Here is a 23,035-nt window from a genome sequence, read left to right on the forward strand (position 1 = left end):
TACGACCTTGTCAATTTCCCTTTCTCTCTCTCTCTCTCTCTCTCTCTCTCTCTCTCTCTCTCTCTCTCTCTCTCTCTCTCTTTTTCATTATACAAAACCCAACATTCGTTATGTATGCCAGTGAATTTACATGAGCAAGTCCAATAGGCTCCATTCTTATTTTCTCTTTTACCTTATATTTTGCTTTACTTCTTTAATTTTGTTTCTCCCTCTTTTCAGTGCCCTCTCTTCCTTGGTTTCTGATGTATACCTACTCCACTGTTATGAGTGTCCAGTACCTGAAGTATAAAAGTGTACACTCTCCAGTCAACTGGACCTAACCCTACTATGCTCTCTGGTACTGACTATATATCTATATATATGTGTGTATACATACATACATATAGTCCCTCCACTCAAGTACCGGGCTATGAGCATTTATCATTGGAGCGTGAAATATTCCGGATCTCGGCTTGACAAATGTATGGCAATTTCGTGACAACCCGGTTCTCCCTGGTGCAGTGGTTGTACACCTTTCCGAACCCTAGCGGGAATCCAGGAGCGTGCTCTCTTCGAGAGTCTAAGAGCAGAATGCAAATAGGAATTGGTACCAGGTGCAGTACGGGATGCCTCTGCACGCTTTGCGACACCTTTGATCCCTGCATCGTGTCTACTAGCTGTGCTCACGATGCCTTTGTCCTAGGTAGCCGCGTTATTATACACTAGAAGGTTGGATCTCACTGAGATGCTTCTGCTCACGTACTGCAAAGAGGATCCACCTACGTAGATTCTGGTACATTTAATTTTTTCTTTCTTTCTCTGGCTCTCTTTATTTCCTGAGAATTCCCATTGACGCGGGCACGTCTGACTGCTTTTATTATTATTTCTTTCTTTGTAGATGGGACACACTGGACTTGATTATGAAACTTTCTTAAGTATTTTATGGATTCTCTGGTATTTCCATGGCATCAGAAGTGACGTAACCCACTCACACAGAGTCCATAAGGAATTTCTTATGGCAAGGGTAGTCAGCGTCACTACGGTATAGGGATATCACGTTGCGTTTTACTCATCAAGGTGAGTTCAGCTCGTAGCCACCCTTATCCGCTTAGGCAGATAGAAGAGGGTCTAGTAAATTCACCGCGGGACTAGGTAACTTTGCTAAATTTCCTGCAGGGACAATAACGTGAGATTGGGTAGGTCGGACGTGCCCTCTGGGATAGAAAAAAGAAAGGATGTCAGAGGGAGGAAAAAACCTGCCGGACCCATTTGTCCACGTGTACCTAGAAAATGTCAGTAATTGACTATTCTCCTCGTTGCACACTAAAATGCACATCCTTCCGCACCCCTCCCGGGACTCTCATCAACCCCACGGGTACTGCGCATAGGTACGTAGCTGGCATAGGTACCATTGGACAAGCCCTCATAGTTATGTTAATTGAATCGTTCAAACAGATTTCATCCGGCGGCCCGAAGGGGTTGCGTGGGGTTCATCCGGACGAGTGAACTTGCACAGTTCGTCTACGACCGCGAAACTCCACCCCTCGTGGGCATTAAGGGTATTGAAAAATCCCTTTCACTTTCTTCGTCCAGGACACACGATAGCATGGATACCCTCGTATCTACCCAGCCCTTCCTGACGAGAATCCTATCCCCAGGGGATGGCTAGCTTGTACCTAGTTACAGTTAATCTTACTAAAGCGTAAAACAAGACCGTGCATCTTGTATCAGCAGACTCGAGGTAAGTAACTTTTTCTCCCGTTCCATCATCAATCGACCACTCTTATTTCACCCAGCATCCAGAATACTTATGGTCCACGACACCAGTAGAAATGTACGTGACGAACCTTTTACGTAATTTTTGTTTATTTTTTTTTTCCTAAAAATTTTCTGACTCTTGCAGAGATGCAGGTCGCCCCTATACGATCGTCGTTAAGGATATCCTGATGGTCTGATCTTGGATCAGAGATGTGTCACTGGGAAAGGACACCTGGGGTACCCGCTTCTTGGTTATGTCTTCCATCCAGAACGATTAGTCTTGATTACTCCAGGAAGCAAGAGTTTCAATCACTTTCGATCAGAGCGCACTCAGCCATGTAGTGGAAAATAACCTCATAGGAAATTACCAATGGTACCACGTGAAATAGGTACTAGTCTATTATTGTGCGAGCACGCACCCTTGGCGTGTCCCTTATGTGGCAGATAGAGAATCGCCGCGTAAGGACACGCACCTTGAACGGCTTCCTGAGACTGTGGCCTCCACACTGTAGCACAGAAGGGGTTGCAGCCAATGCAAACAAATACTATGGCTGCGTTTATGCCTCGGGAATAATAGTGCGCCCTTCAAGAATCCGGCAAAGCACAGAGCTACAGGGACGTTTGTTTTTCTTTGTCTTTACTTATTATTCGTTTGCTTTGTTTGAACGTTACTGTAGAGTGGCGGCTGGTGAACTGCGCAGGGATGGAGCCCAATGAAATTATTTATCGAATCAAAAATGTATGTGCAAGGCATACAGAACCGGAAAGGGCCAGCAGCCATCCCGTTCCAACCACGTGGAGGATCTCGTTTAATACAATTAACCCATAGTCAAAGCCGAGGTTCAAACTTCCTCCAAATGCGCGCTCACCCTGGTAAACATGCATGCGGTAGGCATATACAATTATGACGTTTCTAATTAATTATTAAGAACAATAATTACAGAAACACAAAGGCACAATTCATTAATCCCCATCTGCTTGGGCACTTGCGCAGCGTCACATTAATAAGGCATCTCATTACCATGGACAGTTTCCCATGGAACATCCGACACCTCTGAGTCTCCACTGCTACTTTCCTACGTATATTAAAGCATATTAAAAACGAATGTTAAAATTACTATCAAGTATATAGGACATCGTGGACCGTTCTATCATCAGGGAATGGAATCCTCCGGGAGAGTTCAATCCGGTACAGGATAGACGGTTTGGCTAAAGCCCGTAAAGGCCGTAGCGCTAGCGAACTCCCTATCGGCAAATGAAAAAGAAGGATAAGAGAGAGAGAGAGAGAGAGAGAGAGAGAGGGACAGTACTGAAGAAGTAGTACGAGCAAGTGAGACAGATGCTCCTGGTGATACGGGCGATAGAGATGGTGGGGCTCCTGAGCTCTGTATGGTTAGTGGTGGGTGGTTGGCTGGCCTGGAGAGGGCACAAGAGAGAGCCTGGTACGTATACCACTAGCAAAGCATTAAGCAAGCACTAAAACAGTCCTCCGGCAGTGCGATCCGTTGTCACGTCTCGTGCAGAGCCACGCGTACTCTCGTCCTGATAAAACCGCTTCTCTTCGTCTCACCAGGAGTACTGGAGTAGGCGCGTTGTAAAGGTGCACATGGTGCGCGATAAAAATAGTGTGGACCAGCCTTCATGAAATTTTATCGAGAACGTACAATATTATTTAGATTTAAAAAAAGAGAGAACTGGAATTGCCAATTCCACCGTATAACGGTCTTAACCGAGGATTCTGATTTAGTGAGAATTTTTATACTGTATCTGACATGACCCGTCGGCACAGATAACCCAGTTTTCGTACGTGAGATAAATAGGAATTTTTTTTTGATCGTTGATACAATAATATCGTTGATACGTATGAAAGACGATATATACGCCTTGAAGAATTGAAACATTGCGTATGCACGCGATGGAGGTGGTGCTCGTGCAATAATCGGGGGCGTGGTACCGTTTGATTCACCCGATACGGTACGATCCCGGGTGTCACCTCTGGATAGTCGTCATTCTTCACGAGGTCGTTTGTTAATTGCGCCATCGGTGTTGACAGTGTAATGCCATAAGGATGCTGAAGATACACATGCTGGATTATATTGGCGACACTGGGTGAGTAGTATCGAACTGAATAATTGGAGGATTGAACGGGGTCATCGTCGGGCGCGAATCGCGGCCAGCGTTTCACCTGGTGAAAACATTTACGCGTTACCTTTTGACGCGATAATGTTATTCCTAACCCGATGGACATTATCGCCTTGGGAATTCCATGCATGACTATCACTGATTGCGGTATAATATATTCTACAGAGGCTAAACAAGAGGAACTTACTTCGAGAAGGGGAAACTCTGTGTACCGGAACTCACGGCTGTGGAGTCTATGGAATTTTTGCCTGGAAAATTGTAACGAGCATAGCTAGTTAAACGCACTTTGGTACATAAAGGGTACACTGTAAATTCACGAGGCGCTTATTATTATACAGACTGCCCACGGGCGCGCGTTCAAATAACACACGGAAATCGCGCTAGAACTCGCCCGCCAGTCGAAAGCCAGGAACGGCGCTAGGCATTATTTGAAATGGAGTCAGGAAAGCGAGCGCGGATGGTTGGAATTTAGAGAAAACGAGTCTCGGGTGCAACGAGCGCTGTGCTTATTCGTTGATTCTGAGGGCAGCCACCTTGTGGTTTACGTGGAAAGCATACGTCGGACGTTCATTGTACCAAGTATGCGCACCATTGGTTCTGGATATACTTGTTTTCTCTTATACTAGTTACTGGAATTGGTGTTATAGTCGTTCTCTAATAGTGTACCAGCAGAACTGGTAGCCTTGGGGTAGGCCTTTTTTCCTCCCTTCTTAACGCACTACGTGGGGTAAATGATCTATCGGAGATGCCACACACCGATTCTTTTTAGTGTCATTTGTATGGTTGGACGTGCGGTGTAAACAGTTCGGGATAAACTCGACAGATGGCGCTGACGGAGTACGTAGTCGAATATTCTTTTTGCCATTGCGTTTGTAGTAAAATCCTTTGCTATCTTATATTTGTTCTTCTCAGACTAACCAAAAGACGGTTGGTAGCCAAATAAAATGGCTCCTAGACTCCAAAGTGGTATTTACACTACTTGCGTCCGAGATAAACATCACTAGCCTGTTATCAGTGAATAGTTTAAATGAGTCACCGACTACAGCACTTTTCGTCCGTATGCACTCAGCAGTTCATTTTAAATTCTCTTTGTTTTCCAAGGTACCGATACTTAATCAAAGAGTCAAAGCGCAGTTGAATACTTCATGAAAGCAGAGGAGGGCCCCTGCTTATTTTTTTCACCCACCTCAGGAAAGACACATTGGACACGTACACGTTGAGTACGTGCCTCGAAGAAATTTCCAGGATGGCAAGACCCCCAGTCCCTGTATCGTGCAAGAATTGCTCAAGGACAAAGGATTATCTGGATTAGCTGAATTATATCTGAAACGCAAATTTTTTAAAACCAATGAGTATCCTTATCGTCACGTCCAGCCTATATTCTGACAAGAATTTTTCAATGGACGCAAATTTCTCCACCCCTCGTAGACACCATAAGAGCGAAGATAGCCATCATCTATCTGCATAAGAGTACGTACCGTGACAAAAGGATTTCTAACGACATTTTCATCCACGCCTACTTCTTTCGAAAATGAAGGGGAAGGGAGCTAGGGCAAACTGTTATTACACTGAACTGAATGGATGGCGTTATGGATGATAGAGACACGTGTCCTTCTCTCTCTCTCTCTCTCTCTCTCTCTCTCTCCTCATATATACTATATGGGTATACGCAACCCTCAAATACTCATTCTACTTCCTTCAGTATGTATCCCTCTGCATAATAACGTATATACAGGTACACTTGCTAATAGTCCTATGAGAAACTGGCCTACCTGCCGTTACCTATTGTAGATCTTAGCATAACCATATAAAAGGTAGTAGGGACCACTTGCTCAAGTATAGATAGTATGCTAATATTACCACTTGAAGAGAGAAATAGATCGAGTGGCAGAGGGCGTTCTCGACATCCGGTTTATTTACTGTGGAGCACCAGGAAACGATACAGCAGCTCCCCTGCAGGATGAGGATCACGGGACGTAACCGACCAGGAATTCTCTAAGGACCTATATATATATATATATATATATATATATATATATATATAATCCAGAAATGACGTCAGAAAGAGATGCGATCACTCTCCGCCGGAAGTAGCTGAAGATGTCTCCTGCAAAAAAGTGCAAAGTCCACTCGGTGTCCATCATATAAAATTCTCATTTCAATCTCTCCATAAGGACACTTTCCATTTTTATTTGGATGATCCACCGTACGATTTCTCACCACGGATTTCACGTTCGTTAAGACTGGTGACAGTTAACTCCAGGGTACGGTTATGGACAGTAATAGGAACAAGATTCTTCAAGCATATCCGAACTCTACTACCGTGAAGCATACGAAGAAAACGCAGCACAATATTGTAGACGTAGAGCAGTGAATGAAGGGAGCCCTCTGAATGGCGCTAAAGCGCTTCCGTTTCCGGTCAAGGTACCACTATTAAATTCCCGATGATAATCGCCGAGGAATCACACCCGAGCCGACACGGTACCTAACATAACCTATAACTACAGGCTTTCCTCGCTACGGTGTAAGCACCAAACTGTGTCCCTAGGGCCCGTCTTGCTTGAGGTTCACGTCCTTCCTCCCTACGAGGGCCACTGCCGAAGACTGGTTGGAGTAGTACATAAGAGAAAAAAAAGCAGTGCAGACTACAAAAAAGGTACGCGGTCGTATCTCGATGGGCCCGACGCGAAACGCGTCATTAATACACAATAGGGATTTCGTGGTAGGGTACCATTGCGGATTGCGGATTGTGTATTGGACTTTGGGTATACACAATTGACCCTGCATTATACCTGCATTGGTACGCGTTGCCCGTGCGTGCATTCACGTACGTACAAAGGTGTCGATAATGCAGAGAGAGGCATATTGGAATTAGCTGGCCCCAAAATCGGCAGGTTTTTCTATAGCTCGGAGAACAATGGCAGCTCAAAATGATGAAGAAAGAAAATCCACTATATTCTCTTTTCTCTCTCGACCATGGTACGTATACAGTGTATTCTCTCTCCCCTCCTAGAATCATCCCTCATCAGTCCGGTATTTTCTGTATTATTGGTACGCTCGTAACCGGCACTCGTCGCTTGCACCTCCCTTTGACAGCCATTTGGTCTAAAATAATAATAACAATAATAGACTACCGAAAGCTACATTATTTTCTTTTACTCTTATTATTACGCAAGGGATGCTTGACGCTATGCGTGCGCACTTCATAAATGCCTTTTATATGCCACCCTCTCCGCTACGCCTGTCCATCGTCTGTCAGTCTCTCTCTCTCGAGCCAGACAGTATTCACTGTACGCGCGCGTTGTCCGCGAGCCGGATTTCACAACGTCAAAATTCGTCAAGCCCGTCACAACAGAATAACCCTGTATGGACACACCGGATTTTGTCAGGAATAGTAGGGAGACTCTATTGTTTTCATTCACTGTACCTATCTGCCGTGTACGGGCTCACGTGTATACCGTGCGTGCCGGGCATGTAGCGTCGGTCACGGTTGCTCGTAATTTTTCTCCGTACACAAAAGGATAAAATCACAGGAGGATTGAAATGCTACTTTGCGTAGCAATGTATTACGGTACTGTAGCCATATACTTTGTATCGTATACTTGTAAATTAATATATCTACTCTTGTGGTAAGATCTGTAGACTGTGGATGATCTAGAACTTCACTGTGGCAGAATCATTGGCCTCTCGTTCCCGTGGTTTTAGCAGTCACGTGCGTGGCATTAGATTCTCGTATTTACACGTTACACAGTGCAGTATTTACTCTGGGAAGGAGAGCACGGCGCAGGTACAGGATAAAGGATTCAGAACCGAAGTCGGTGTGAGCAAACAGCAATTGCCTCTGGCGATGGTGGGTAGGTGAGTAGGTAGATAGGTTAGGTAGGTAAGTTGGTTGATCGGGTAGGTAGGTAGAGAGGTAAGGTACGACGGGTTACGTACACGCCTTGGCACATGGATATAATAGAATATACTGTGTATCCTTATATATATATATATATATCCACACATGTAATACGTGCGCAATCCGAGCGTCAGGAATAATGACAATCAGACCGAAGAGGATGCATTGTTAACCGTGTAGTTTACGAGCGAGCACATATGCTCGAGGTTTCGAGTGCCTCGTAGCACCTATTCCGGCGACTCTCTTGCTCTCCTTCTCTTTCCTTTTCTCTTCGTTCGACTCCGCACTCGTCTCTATTTCCCGTGTTACCCTATTGTAAGTTACGTTAGGCTAGCTATAACATTCGCGATACGCGCCTGGCGTAAATTATTACCGTGACATTAGCTTCACGGCCAGAGAAATCCATAGAAGAATCTGCCGTAGGATCACGGGATACCCAATCGCAGGTCACGGGATCCTTTTCCATGCTCGCCAGTCCTGTATCCAAATGGCTTTATTTGACTGGGGAAACTCGGAGACTGACAATAATTGCTACGTTAACTTTATATCTCGTGACGAATTTATATATTTGTCCAGGTATTCATGAAGTAACCTAACCTAACCTAGTTTAATATTTTCTTGTGACGTTTATAGGAAATCGTTGTACGTAACCTCACTTTTTCCCTTTTTAATTCCGTACGCGATTCGCAAGAAGAACTGCGTGTGTATACATGTGTATGGGTATGTGTATGGGTTTATGTATACGAATGTAGAATGCTGTGCCTACATGTATCTCTATCATTGTGTAGTATGTAGGGTAAAATGCACGGGATGTGGCCCCACCAGAAAACCCCTCTCTACTTCAGGACTGGCCCCTTCCAGCAAACGATCTGACACAGTGGGGCCGTCCTAGCCGGCGTGAGTTCAGAGTGTTGGATAACGTGCGTACGCGAGCACGCAGCTAGGTGTCCTCGCGTGAGGTTATGTGACAGAGGATTGTAGTTCTGCCGATGATGTGACGAAAACAGTGAAACGAGGATAAACGGTTAGAGAAATCTATTTGAAATCAAATGTTATTGTTAGCTGGGTCACGTTTTTTCTGTGTGTTTTGACTTCAGGCTACAGGGATGACGGTTCAGTTTGTTCTTAGTAACGATAAACACTTGGTGGCTCGCTGTCACACTCCGGGGTAGTAATTTTTCTGCTTTATTCTACGAAGAAAGTGTAGTGCGCGTTGTTCTGCTTGGTGAAAGAATTTTTATTACCAGTGATTTTTTACGGCGGTACTGGCTCTTTCGTGATACGTGACATTCCTGGTAAAATTTTTAGTGAAGCCTGAATGCCAGTGCTAGAGGGTGGTATTGCTAAGAAGCGGGGCGACCGCGGACGAAAAATGAGAATGAGACTGTGCACAGCCTCGAAGGAGTCGTACACGTTGCTGACAAAGAAACGGTAACAGTTTTCTTTTTCTTATTTAATACAGCAGATAAAACTTTGGTACACATTGATAGGCTTATCTTGGGATTTTTGATAAAGTAGACTGGTCAATCTGTAGTAGGACTGTTTTGGTCGAAATGAATGCCAGTCTCTTACGTAAATCTAGGTACTGCTAGGTACAAATGTGCGATACACGATGGGAGATACTGGGAACAAGCGAACGTATGTCTCTACTATCATAGCTGTCATTTTCTCAGGGCGGCGAGCGGCGAGCTTCGCAGCTGGCAGAGTTCCGCTCGCGAGCTTTTTCTTTATCCACGCCGGATTCTGGTATGAATCGAGGCACTGTCTTTTCATTGAACTTTCTTGTTAGGTTAGCTTTCCGTAGAGCGAATACACAGAGCTATCCAGTTTAGACCAAGTAAGATGACAGCTGTGACGTTCTTCCGGCGATTGAAAGATTCTGCAACACATTGTATTACACATTGAAAAGTAAGCAAGCATATTTTATTATTTCACAAATTGTCAACATGTAAAATCTTTTTGCCGTCACTTAACTGAATCGCCCTGTACGTTACGTAGCACATTCAATTGAGCTATGTTTAAGAGACAGTAGATCGTGCATAAACAGTTGTTGAACGATCGTGTATTTAGATACTTGAGTACTTAACTGGAGAAGAAGCTGCCGTACAAGAACGGTAAATCTCATGAGACGTTGTAACGGTATAATACTTGTACCTAGGGCTAATAAGCGAACCCGAGAGAATAGTTCGACTCAGTATTTTATTAGTCATTATCGTAATGGCGCCGCTTCGCGGCCGTCTACCGAAGACGTCTTGCGTACTGCGAATTCCTTGTATATTGCGCGCCCGGATATCCTTCCTGTCATTCGTCCTTAGCGCGTTTCTGTGTATCTACGTTCGTTATCCAGTATAGACTACGTCATCGACTGAGACCCACGCATCTTGCTTCATTCTTTTCCGTCTCTCCTATCTATTTGTCACTCAATCTCTCTCTGCGTTCTCTGACATGCATCTCTCTCTCTCCTTCTCTCTCTCCCTTCTCTCACTCTATATCCCTCTAGGGAATATGATTAACCGCGTAACATCCAATGGTATAATATTATCCGTGCCCATCGTAAAACCGGCCGCTGATCGTAAAGTCATGTAGGACGAGCCTATCCTCGTATAGGGTCGTGCACCGGGGGACCCTTGGCGTAAGTGCATTTGCGCTTATGCACGAGACGCGGGACATAAACATCCTCGTTTACTCGGTACCTTGGAATTCTTGCAGATAACTAGCCAGTCGGCCATTTTCTGACAACAAAGATAGTCCGCAGGCCCAATGTATATATTTCACCATCGTCACTGTAGATGGCAGCCTAAGTACACGGAGGGCTCACAACGTTGCTCGTGGCCGTTGCTTATCTTAATCCCCTTACTTTTTCCTTTATTTCTCACTGTGTTTTGACTAACTCTGTACTATGGGTGGGAGGGATCCCAAGCATGGCGGATTCCTCTTCTGCCCTTAAGAAAATGATTCGAACACATGGCGTGAGTACGTTCCTTTTTTTTCTTCTTTTCCTTCCCATGATTATCTCCCAATGACCATCCCGGCTAATCTGTATTCCTCTGACGACAGGCAAACCCCAGGGATCTTATCAGTTATCGGAAAGAGCGTCCAGTACCGGGAAGTATTATATATTGTGGGAAAAGGCAGTATTTGGAAAATCAAAGAGTGCCAAATGTATTCTTGAAAAAATTTACTTGCTACTTTTCAATAACATCATGGGCTTCTCTACGTCAGCCTAAACCGTGGCTTGGATAAGGTTAGCAACGGCAGAGTTCTAAGCGTGCCTTTAAGCTGTTCTCACTTACCCATAATTCCTAGGGTGGCGATTCCACTACTGGGGACTGGCACAATTGCCAACCACATGCCATCTTCCTGGCCGCAGTTAATCCTGCCCATTCGCCCACGTGCTTTGGAAATCACACACGTGTCGCCAATCTAGGAACGCACTCGTCACGATACCGGTATACGTGTACCTACGCACGACATGTGTACAGTAGACTTCAGAAACAGTGGTCAAAAGTTTTAACTCGTACGTACACAACGTGTAAAATCGAAGTCGTGTCACTGTTTTCTGTATCGTACTGTACGTATATCTATAGTAACACGTAGCATACGTATTATGTATTTAGGTATTGCGATATACGCTGTCTGCGCGGGACAGCTAAGCCGATTATCGACATTGCCAATATTCCCATTGGCAGTGGTCCCACAAGTAATTCCCTAACCTAAAATCACTGTGGAATCGCTCTCGCGCGATTAATAGTATTCCATAGGGAATTTTCACTTTGACGCGTGATTTATTTCTAGTGAATTTATGGACGTTTCGCAAGAACGTCACTTCTTGCTCCGCGCTCGTTTTACTACGTGTGCCTTTAAACGCGGATTTGGATTTGTTGATTTCATCAGAATCTCGGGATAGAATGGTGTTTTATGGGTACAAACTGGGACATAGATATGTGGGTCTTTTTATGGTGAATTATGGCACAGCTAAAATGGACACTCGTTCTAAAATGGAATTCCCTTTTACTCGAGTGGATAGCCATAGAGCTTGTGGAGAAAGTCGAAGATGAATATTGGAATGATACAGCTGAAGACGCTGCGTACAGAGAAGATCTCTCTGGACAGGAAATGAGCAATTAGGCTCGCGTCACTTTATCTCTCTGCGATATATACATATACACACACAAGCTAGTGTTATCCTAAAATTCCCTAGAGACCCCTAGTTGCCCTGCCATTACTTCCAGTTTAATGTTGCATAGTAAACCCATACGACCCCATTAAAATCTCTAATACAATACCTATATCAGCCCGTATACCCGTGGTAAAGGTACATCGGCTGATCTAACGGAGTTATGATACCTGAAGATACACTACACCCTAGTATACCTATACACCAGACAGTAGATACCATTAGTGCAGAGTCATGAAAAACAATTGATCTCCCCTGCCACGTTCAATTTACCCGCTATCGCTAATCGCAATTACATTCCTTATCCGCGCATTATCTATACGCCCGATCGTTTCTACCAGTACGATAAACGATCTCGCGGACGATCGTAATCGCGCTTAATCGAACGGAATAACCGCAATCTCTGACCCTTCAAAAGACATCGGAATAATTTAGCGCGGGATACACCTAAAGCTAATCCTAGGATAGAATAACAGTTTCACGGCAGGCTAGGTACTTTACGGGTATTACGAGATCGGTCCATGTATCCTAGAGCGATAGAGAATACGACGGGGGTTAGGAGGGGATATCAAAGTGGAAGAGGGGCGGACGATAATTTCGAGCAACCCCTAAGCCGATTTTCCATCGGCGAACTCGTAAATTTATAATAAACAAAGAATTCACGGATCGCTGAATCTCGATCGTAAATTCTCACTTACGCGTCATTCCATTTTATTCCAATTCATTGAATTCACTTTTGAATCAATACTTTCTCCAGCGATTACCGTATACGTATATACAAATACATCCGATATGATAGCAGCGTCCCGACGTCAATTCGAATTAATTCGTGCGCGTTGAATCACACTCGTTTAATTTTACTCCCCCCCGTAAGGATCGTATACAAAATTCACTCACGTATGTAGATACACGCAGTACGATATTACCCGTATATCGGCATATGGGCGTTCCGTTGAATTTTTATCCGTACGCTTATCTCCATGTTGGTCATGTTCGCTGATCGTTTGCCTAATGAAAATAGAAGCTAAACTCGGCACGCGTTGCTCCTCTCTGTCTCTCCCCGTAGTTTCTGCCGCGATTAAAAACATTGATAGCGACTCTGCAACGTTATCAGCCGTCTCATATACGTACGCGTCATCTGCCCAAATGAACCCCATCATAGATTTCTCTGCTGGCTGACTTAACTGACTCACTCTCGCACTTACTCACTGTCCGATCGTCAGCATACGGCGACCGAGTAACGTAACGTACGTAGGATGATACCCGTTACGGAGTATAAGGTGGAAAAAAAATATTATCAGCGAATCGGACAAAAAATTGACTCTCAATATCTAGTCATTCGTAGAGATTTTTTTGTTGTACAGTACAGCAGCATCCCATATTTAGAATTGGTCCAGCACAATGAATGATCCATACGAATACACTATATGCGAGACAGGTTACTCCGCTGTGGTCCATCTCTTGACATCTTCGATCCTATTGTCCTTTCAGTCTTTAGTCGTGGCTAACCTGGTACCTTAACTGTAAAATACCTAGTCAAGGGCTGCGTCCAATTATCATAAAAAGTAACCATCCTCCATTAGCTCGATCGGTCGGTACGATCCACTTGTGTATTACTGCACCGGGAAATAAATAGCCTAGGGAATACGTAAATATCTTACGGCAGACTATATCGGTTCAATAAGATCCTTTTATATGTGTCCTGCTCTGTATTATTCCTGTCGGGGGGAAAGTTGGAAGGTTGGTACACTTGGTGGTTAAGCATACAGCGGGGGACTAAGTTGCGAGGTAGCCTTTAAGAGCGCAACACGCTACTCTACAATTTATATGAAATCTAGTACATACGTTTCTATATTTAGCTTTGGGTTATACCTGGGAAAAGGGACAGGGTCAGGTAGATGATCTAGGTAGGAGCGTGATCGAGATTCGTATCGCTGATAGACGCTTGGAGTATGGAGGACGGAACGTGGGTAGGGAGAGAGTGACAGAGAGAGAGACAGATTGTGCGATTCTCCGTGTATACATATACAGGAACTTTTCGAGAGGTCCTCTACCGAGAGGCTATCGAGAGAGGCGTGAATGGTGCCGTTTGGCGTGTTACCTTTTTGTCGATATGCAAATACCAATATGACACCGTGGTATTGTGCCGACTTGGGCACAATAGCCCAAACACTCATAATAATAGTAATGAGCAGAGAAATATGGCTATGCAAATGGTGTTCAGGATGGCCAAAGTTACCCTGCGCGTTACGGGCGCCCGGGCACGCATCCCTACGAGTTAACTGTGTTACGGGGTATCAACCCCATATATATATATTTTTTCTCCTCCCTTGCCTATACTGCACATACGCTACGCCTCTCTGACCCCGTGCTCACCGCACACTTCACACTGGGCATCGCTGCCAGAGCAGGGCACGACATATGCAACTATGTTCAGAGTATATATATCACTGTTGTCAACCCCTCGAAGCCGATCCCAAAATTACCGGGGCCTTTGTTTACCCTCACTTTTCATCCCTTGCTCTGTGTATTTATTAATAATTTTTATACTTGACTACTGTCCGATGGCGCGTATGTAAATCGCCGCGGTACCGCGTTACTGCCATTACTCACCCTTGGACGCTCTGTGAAATCACCCCTGGAGCTTCGCAAGTCCTTTTTCATCCCTTGGATTTAAACTGGACCCTCGTAATATCCCAGTGAAAGATATCGAGGGGATTACACGCTATCGTAATTGCATATCCCTACCCGGTGCATATTGTTCGTCTGGGGATGCAGTATCGTGTCCCAAGCCGATAATCCTTAACCTGTGACAGAATGTGAAAAGACGTGGGGCGGTGAGTGGGAAATATCGTAATTTACAGGGTGGTACTTATAATGCTCGATGTATTTCTACCAACCCCCTGTTACTATTAAACGATCCGTCTTGCTATGGCGATTCTGTATTGTACTAACTATTGAGTCTTCCTTACCGAGTGACTGCGTGCTCGGTCGGTAATGCAGATTCAATTATCGCCAATGCATGCGTGCGGGTTTTGATCGATCGTCGCGGATCTGTCAATGGTGACAATGGTCGATGGGCGTGGTTCTCCTTTGGCCGTGTGTCGCGGTGTGAGAATAACGAGGAGGGGGGGATTGATAAAAAAATATATATGAAAGAGCGACTAATATCTGGCTATCCATCATGACGTCACTAGCGGTACGTTAGCCCGTCGTACGTATTAACATATTCATGCGTGACATCGCTCAGGATATGGTACATCTGTCTGTCTCTGCTGGACTGTCGATCTCTCCATCCATCCATCCATTTATTTTTGTCACCCTTGGTATATAGGGGTGGTTCCTTCTGGGTCGAGATTGGTAGGATTTGCGGTATACACTGGAATAATTCATGTAATCGCTTTTCCTGTAAGGCTGACGAACCCGGACGAGGTTCACGACGTGTTCGTAGATGGCGCTTCGAACGTTTATTAAATTAAGTCATTTAATTGAATGCGTTCTCCGCGTTATGTGACACGTGCAACCAGTGTAACCCGAGACTATGGGAACGCCATATGCGTTAGCCCTGGTGAATCTTCATGGGTGAGCGACATTGGAGATGAACTGAGAAAGAGGGGAAAAAAGGGAAGGGGAAGTGAAATAAAAAAAATGGGGAGATTTGTATACAGAATTTTTCTAATGGTGTTTTCATATGTTACGCGTGTACGAGTACGGGTATATTATTGTTTCACTTGTCGATCGTCAAACGGCGCCGGTCAAGCTTGTAAAATTAATGTACGATTAATCGTACTGCTCACGTGACACCGTTAACATCTAATTGGTTCGCTTCAGCTGGCTTCCCTTTTATGTTTATTGTATATATATGCTTGAGAATGAAGATACTCTTGGTCAAGTTGCTCGAGGCGCGTTGCCTGCACGTGGAATTTATTCGGCACGAATTTTATGCCTGTCCCTCGTTAAAGGCATTATTAAAGACATTAACGAGGCGACCGTTTCAGACCTTGACGAACGGGTTCGGCCTATCCCGTGAGTGCAGGTGAAAAGTTACCAGCACTTCTTGACTAACCAGTGTTACCTGGAACCGTAATTTCGTACGCATAATCAGTATAATGTATATTCACTGGCAATGTCTGGGCTAACCTCAATTTTGACATTCCACAGGACGCCACGCGTACCAATAGTCTGTATGTAACACTGGATTACGTATTTTACTCGAGTATCTTGTGACACAGCAAAAGATTGAGAGATCATTTAACCGCTCCATTGCCATCATTGGCAGCTGCCGCCAGATGTCTATTTATTTCAAATCATTCTAGATCCTCGTAGGGGTTCTAGCTGCGGCTCCTGACTCTAGACAGAGTCATCCTTCGTTATATATATACACACATGGTAGTCGAAGGACTTTGGCATCATCGCCAGGATACATCTGCTTCTTGCAGTTGGTACTAAAATAAGAAGACTATGCTATATATTACCTATAGTTTATGGTTAAACTGACTGTACGCTCAGGATGAATCTAATAACTGACTTTATATTCGTCGCGAGAGTTTCTAATGATTTATCCTTTATTTCCAGGAGGCAGCAGCTGGATCAGTCAGTCTACTGCAATTCTCAGGCGCGTCGCGACGACTCCAATGGACGCGGTGATAATTCTGAGAAAGTCAAGGTAAGCCTTGTGTTATCTTTAGTTCCGATCTTACTTGTTGTGTCTGTACGCATCCTGCGAAGTTGCGTCAGCGGACGTGTTGTTTGGTATATCTACGTTCTATGGCACAAAAACTCCTTTCAGCGGTAATGATTTGTTTGTATCGTTTCAGGGAACCACGCAGGATCTCTTTGAACTTCTTGAGAGAGCACAGAGCTCGCGATTGGACGATCAAAGATGCGTATTACCACCGTACGGTTCACGAGTAAGTAGTGCATTGGTTTTTCCGTGTTCGATGTAGATGGCGCCACCGCGTCTAATACTAGAGGCGTCGTAGAATAGGAATGACGCTTCGAAGAATAGACCATCCATCTTATTATTCTCTGTTATTGTTACTCATCAGGTAGTATAAGCAGTACGTCGTTTCTATCAGAGAGATTGAAATCTGTCGTCTGCTATTAGTACTGTCATTAGTCGTGTTATATACCTAGAGTGGCATTGAGTAAGAATGCATAGAGAAGAAACCCCTGTTCTACGGCACGTTAACCACTCCAAGATGGATGATCGCGATTCTTCACGCGTCATTCTCTGGCATGGTAACTCGTGCCTGCGCGTCATGGAGATTGTGTTGGTTGGACACGCGTTTCATTATTAGAAATAAAAAAAAAACAGTCACGCTATGATTTTGGTATAAGTAAAAAGTCGGACTCCTTACAATTTTCTATAGCGAACAGAGGGGAGAGGCAGTAGCTGTTAATCCGTGGATTGCAGAGTCATTTGCTAAACGATTCGAATTTCCAACGTTGACGGGGTCTATTGAAAAGGAGAAAAAAATTAATTAATTTATTTTTGATACGTCATTCGCAGTTTGCTACCTAGGTATTATAGTGCTGGTAGCTTGTACTGTATGCATACGTATGGTATGCATAGGAGTACTATGAGGATGGGGTAGACTGTTGATTGTAATTTTAAATTGTCGCGCAACACGGGTCACCGCATTGAGCATCGTATACGTTAACTGTCTATGCGACTTTTTTTTTCGCTCTGTTGCTTTTCCTCTCTTTCTATCCTCTTTGAAACGATACGGCGAAATGGCACAGCGATTGAAATTCGCTCCCTCCATTAGCATGACAATCGGGCAGGAAATGCGCGCGAGGTGCTCGAACGTGTCCGACCAATGGAAAAACTGTGAAATTGAGTCAAGGCAGCCTGCCGCCTCGTGAGCATAAGCGCACGATCTTAATCTCTTAATGAAGTCGGCCTATTAGCAGTGCAACAGCTGCCCCCATGCTTTCCTAATTCGCGGTGCGACAACAGGACACGAGTCGAAGCGACTCGGGCCGACCGGTTTATGGTGGCTACGCTATATGGACAACATATGCATAGCTTGCAATTATTTTATAGTATGGTTTTAATTTATGGTTTACGTATGGCTTCTTGTTTCTCGTTCCTCTCTTCATTTTTCTATGTAATTCCTTACTGGTATGGGAATGCCATACTTTTTTCCGATGACGCCATCGGTCTCCGTTCATTCGACACTGTCGATTTGCTCTTTACAGTCTGACTCTTGAGTGCAGTCATCTGGCTTCCATGTGTCTTATGCTTTATATTTGGATTGGTTTTGTGCCCAAGTTCTTATTCAATTCTGACCATTGCGTGGGACAGATTGTGTTGGCAAGCGTTAAATGTTTCCTGCCGTGTACTATCCCCACATTTTTTTCTAGTTGGTAATGTCTAGTGGCTTACCCACAGCCGGTAACAAAGAAAACTGATAAAAACTTTATTCCCTCGAGTCGTCGCGGTCGGTAATGGAGTAGAAACTGTTGGTTGACTGTAGAAGGTAAAAAATGGGTGACCGTCGGTAAAATTGTATCTTAACAGGCTGTTGGCACGTTACCTTGTCATTTCGGACAGTTTCGTATCTCGACGCAAGATTACGCTACTGGCGCTCTCAGTACTTTTTTTTCCAAATTCATTACGGAACGCGACATACTGCATTATAGCATATGTCACGCAATCGTAACGTTCGTAGAAATTACACACCGCGCGGTATTCAAACGCACATGAGTAATAGCGGAGCATTAGATAGATTTTTGGACATTATCGGAAACTTCACAGGAAGCATTTACCAATTTAGAATATTTTATCTGCTGCTCTCAATATGTGCAGACCATTTATAATCAGGTTTTGCAGATATATATTTCTTTATTTAAATATATTTTTTCACTTTAATTGCTGGATATCTAAATTTGTTGGCTTCTCATTTTTAGACATCCTCAAATCATATTCATATTCAAAATGTCTTTCTGACAGTTACAAGCATCACAGGTTGTAACGTTCGATCGAGAGACGAATACTGAAATATAGGTGCTCTACGTGACGAGTATAATGTATCGTGGAGCGCATAGAAAAGTGTTCGTGCGTGCCGGACAGAGGCAGCCAAGGGATGCAGGCATTCTGCAGGATATGGCAAGCCGGGGGGTGGGGCATGTCTTTGGCCCTTCCGGTCGGGCAGGTACGAGCGCCGGAAGTCCCGCTTCAAAGCCGCATCGTCATGCCTTGGCTTTGGGTAAGCGCCCAGGAAGATTTTCAGATTCGTGGTCTGATCAGTCAGCGTGAAGATCTTAGATTTCGCAGACAGGAAGTTAGCTACAGTATGAGAGGTTTATTGTTCGCGTCTTTTTTTTCCTTTCATCATCGGTCATGGGAATCGGTACTCACCCGGTTCTGGAAGCCGGAAAATTATATTACCGTTTTGTTTCAACGCCATTATAATATTACTCCGTCTGGCGTATAATAACGAGTTAACCGGAAGTGTCTAAAAAAATAAAAAATTAATTACAACGTGACCAATTATCGAAATTTATTTTGTACACACCCAGTCACGTATCACAACCTTCACTTGACGATATCACTTTATTGTCGCGCCTAAGTAAATCGGCTTATCGAATTGCGTGATGTACTGATACTTGAGAGATATCGATGTTAAAGAATATATATTTATTTATCCAGGCGCGTAGCAAACGTTAATTCCTTAGAGAACGTTTTTGTATACCATAACTCGAGGTAGCACGCTCTTAAGGATGAGTCGTACAAGGGGGTAAACGTGAAATACCGTGACTACCGATAAAACCCTACTCCAAAGAGCAGGAGAGGAAGTCGCAGGAAACAAAACGAAAGTGGACACAAAAGAAGCGGGCGAGCGCGAGAGCCAGTGGCGCGTTCCTACGTACAACGAAATAAGTCGACCACGAAATAACATCCGCTTGCCGGGCTGCCGCCATTTCCTCCCGAACGCGCATTGCCACCTGCCGTTCCCACACACGTTTTCCTCGTGCGTGGAAAAAAAAGAGCCCGGGTCTCTTTTTACAAGTGAAAAGAAAAAAAAAAAAAACTGAAAAACACCTAGGAAGCTGACTTGTAGGGTTTCTCACGGCACGCATCAGTCGGTAATTTTTTGTCTCTCACCTACCGACAAACTTAATAACCTATCAATATGTAGGCGTATAAATGGGAAATGTTCGTTTTTCTGAAAGAATCCAATCCGGATTCAAAAATCCTTTCAGGTACCTTAATTCCATTTAAATATATATCTCCTACGTCCGCATACTCCGTAGGCAACTTCGCTCCCTACCAATGCCGGTAACACGAACTTTCCCGAGCTCTCGGATTTTGTCGAGGTCGCTGGTCGATGGTGTGCCCGACAATGGTGTGCAGTGCCGAAGTAGAGGGGATACTGGGGCCATGGTGAATACACCATTGGTTGCCTATTGGGGAACAGACGCACACAACACATACTTGGTTAGGTTTGTAGGGGGAGAGAGAGAAGAGAGAAGGATCGTTCTCAACGTCAGTCGCGCTCCGGTTTCCTTCGTGTATGGAGTCAATCGAAGTCAGAAGTGTTGTGGCGTGATCGAACGCGTTTTATTCCTTGGGGAAGAGTGTGCGCCGCGCACCCACGTCGAGTAAACACTTTCTATTTTGACCTCAAGTCGTAGCGGCCAAAAAGTTATGTGGGCAGAGGGAGCACGATCGTATCGAGTGGACTCGCAATAATCGGACGTTCGCGTACCAAGGACTCATAAAAAAGAGTATACACGAAGAATCATTGTGCGTCGATCGCGTTCAAAAAGTATACAAAAACGCGGTTGGAAATAATGACAGAAGTGTATAAAGGTGTTTGTCAGTGCTGGTCGCTATTCTTACTTCTAGTGACACTGCACGCATTGTCGTACTAACCAACAATAATTATTGCGCGGTTCACGTTCGAATGGACATTACCGTGCGCGAGGTGAATCTTTTGCGAGCGATACCAAGAGACCAGTGAAATAAATGTGTTTGAGAAATGTGTTACGTGGAATTTCCTTGAACTACTTTAACTAAATCGTATAGTTTGATAAACTCGGTTTCTTTGATTATAAAATCTGTATCTGGGTTTCGCGCTTTGAAAATATCTTCTCTGGCTCCTCTGGCGTTACTGTTTATTTACGTTCTCGCAATTCCCGTCTGCAAAGACTGCGCTCGGTTTAGTATCGCGAGAAACAGCTGCGGTTATATATATAATTGACGCGAAGGCATCTGCCGAGATCTCTCAAGTCGGTCGGGAAGACTGTTCTATCAACACGAAAAATTAAATTCTCAAAGATAGGTTATAAACGGCGAGTGAAGCGAACTCTTGTTCTTCTCTCACTCTTTTTCGGTAAGCGTCGCTCGAAATCCTTAAGAAATTTTTTCGTCAATGTCTCTACGTGCACGGCGTGTCTATAACTGGCGCAGTAGAAAGTATTAAACGAACAGTGAGTGTTTCCAATATACTGTGGACATGATGGGTGTTTTACGCTGGAGGCACGATCTCAGATCGGAGGCCGGACAGCAGCAACAGAGACCAAACTCGGAACAGCCTTCGGCCACCCACAATCATGCACATGCGCACACGTTGCCCAAACTCATAGCACAGGTGAGATACGACAATACGTATACAGTATGAGAGGCATGTGTGGTGCGTCGGTTAGACGATAAAATTTTGATGGGCGTGAGAGGGTGAGAGCGGGACAGTGGTAATTTTTAGTACAGGCAATTATTTTATTAACGGGATACGCAGGATTTTCTGCGGCGAGATATTCGCATGAAAGAATAGCCGGTTAAGTATATATTGATTCAGATTTATAGCTGGTCTTCAACAATATCCTCGTTGCACGCACAGTCGAAGACCATTACCAAGCTGCGAACTGTAACCATTGTAACTGTTATTTTACCGATCTTCGCTGGCCGTTGCAATTTTACCTGAGACCGTTACTCGCCGGAACGTTCTTCAGCGTTCCGTGCCACAAGCATTTTCCCAGGCTTACCGACACTGCCTGGAAACTCCATTGGAAGGAGAGGCTTTTCTTCGTAAGTGAACTTCGCATGGCGCCCCATTATGGCGCAGGTCAGTTTTCACGTACGGTTTCTTGGTTTTACGTAATACTTCTTGTGCGATGTGCACGTTCGATTATTGAGAACCGAGCAGGATCTCGATGCGATACTATAGCATTATATTTACTACAGTAATTTCAATGCCGATGAAAGTGATTGGCTGGAATCACCGTCGAGCGCCAAGTCGTTTTTCTTGAACTAGGCGCGCCGTTTAATCATAATTCAAGACGTTCATCTAACCCGGTGCCGGCCGTCAGCACCACTTTATCATTGTATCCATCGGCCAAGAATATTTACGTAATTGATCCTGCATCATCTTCGAAGATCACTGTGGAGGTTGAAAAAAAATCTCATTGTTCCGTGCATCGAGGCATCTTCGTTGTCGGTCTTGGTAAAGGATATAGAAGCCTGTGCCAGCTGTCGTCCGGGTCCCGTCAACGTACATATATAAGGGTACAGGAACCCGCGACCGTTCTCGAAGCCAATCGGGCAGCCAGCCAAACCCTCAGCTGGTCTCGACTTTTAACGCTGTCCAGGTGAAGCCAGAAAGTTCTACGAGCACCTGGCACTCGAATTTCCGGCTTGCTCGTAAAACCGACAAGCCAAAAAATCGATCCAGTTGCTTTCCGATTTCCATCGAACGCATACCGAAAGGCATACGAGTGCCCTAACCTAAAAATCATAAATTTCCTAAAATCGTATATTTCCTGAAAATCATTGTTTTCTCCACTCTTCCCTCTGATTTTAACGAAATAACTTTACAGACCAACGAAATCTAACCGGACGTCATGGTTGTCACGTTGACGGACGTCTCTATCGATAATTCGTCAAACGCCTCATTCGACCGACGGAGGCCTGTCCTCTCGGCCGATGCGAAACTCACACGACGCACTTAGCTATAGCTTCATATTAGTTCTACATGGACCTCGTTCAAACTGACCTACTGATCTAACAGTCGAAACGCCTGGCGAATAATCAGACTACACGAATGGCACGTATGCATTAAACAGTGGCAAGC

At 44.5% G+C, this 23,035-nt stretch overlaps 1 protein-coding gene and 1 long non-coding RNA gene across 14 annotated transcripts in view; one reads left to right on the forward strand and one right to left on the reverse strand.

Annotated features, from left to right (window-relative positions):
- The window catches only part of LOC107268447 (rap1 GTPase-activating protein 1), a 40,289-nt gene that overhangs the window by 5,373 nt on the left and 11,881 nt on the right, over positions 1-23,035 (forward strand). For 4 of the 13 annotated variants that reach the window (XM_025085729.1, XM_015741226.2, XM_015741227.2 and 1 more), the window contains 2 exons: positions 16,533-16,623; positions 16,775-16,867. In XM_025085729.1, the coding sequence (XP_024941497.1) occupies positions 16,533-16,623; positions 16,775-16,867 (184 nt within the window). Of the gene's footprint in view, positions 1-1,696; positions 1,721-2,605; positions 2,626-3,213; positions 3,847-7,539; positions 7,738-8,679; positions 9,212-15,362; positions 15,540-15,656; positions 16,400-16,532; positions 16,624-16,774; positions 16,868-20,460; positions 21,560-23,035 lie in introns of those variants that run through there. The other 9 variants (XM_025085733.1, XM_025085731.1, XM_015741232.2 and 6 more) reach the window with 9 other exon arrangements.
- On the reverse strand, positions 18,826-19,917 carry LOC107268457. The gene is made up of 3 exons (XR_001537845.2): positions 19,481-19,917; positions 19,324-19,420; positions 18,826-19,251 (listed from the first exon to the last, which is right to left on the reverse strand). It is a non-coding gene; the product is annotated as an uncharacterized LOC107268457 (long non-coding RNA).

The sequence above is a fragment of the Cephus cinctus genome, unplaced genomic scaffold (assembly GCF_000341935.2).
Source record: "Cephus cinctus unplaced genomic scaffold, Ccin1 Ccin1_scaffold0564, whole genome shotgun sequence".
Taxonomy (NCBI): domain Eukaryota; kingdom Metazoa; phylum Arthropoda; class Insecta; order Hymenoptera; family Cephidae; genus Cephus; species Cephus cinctus.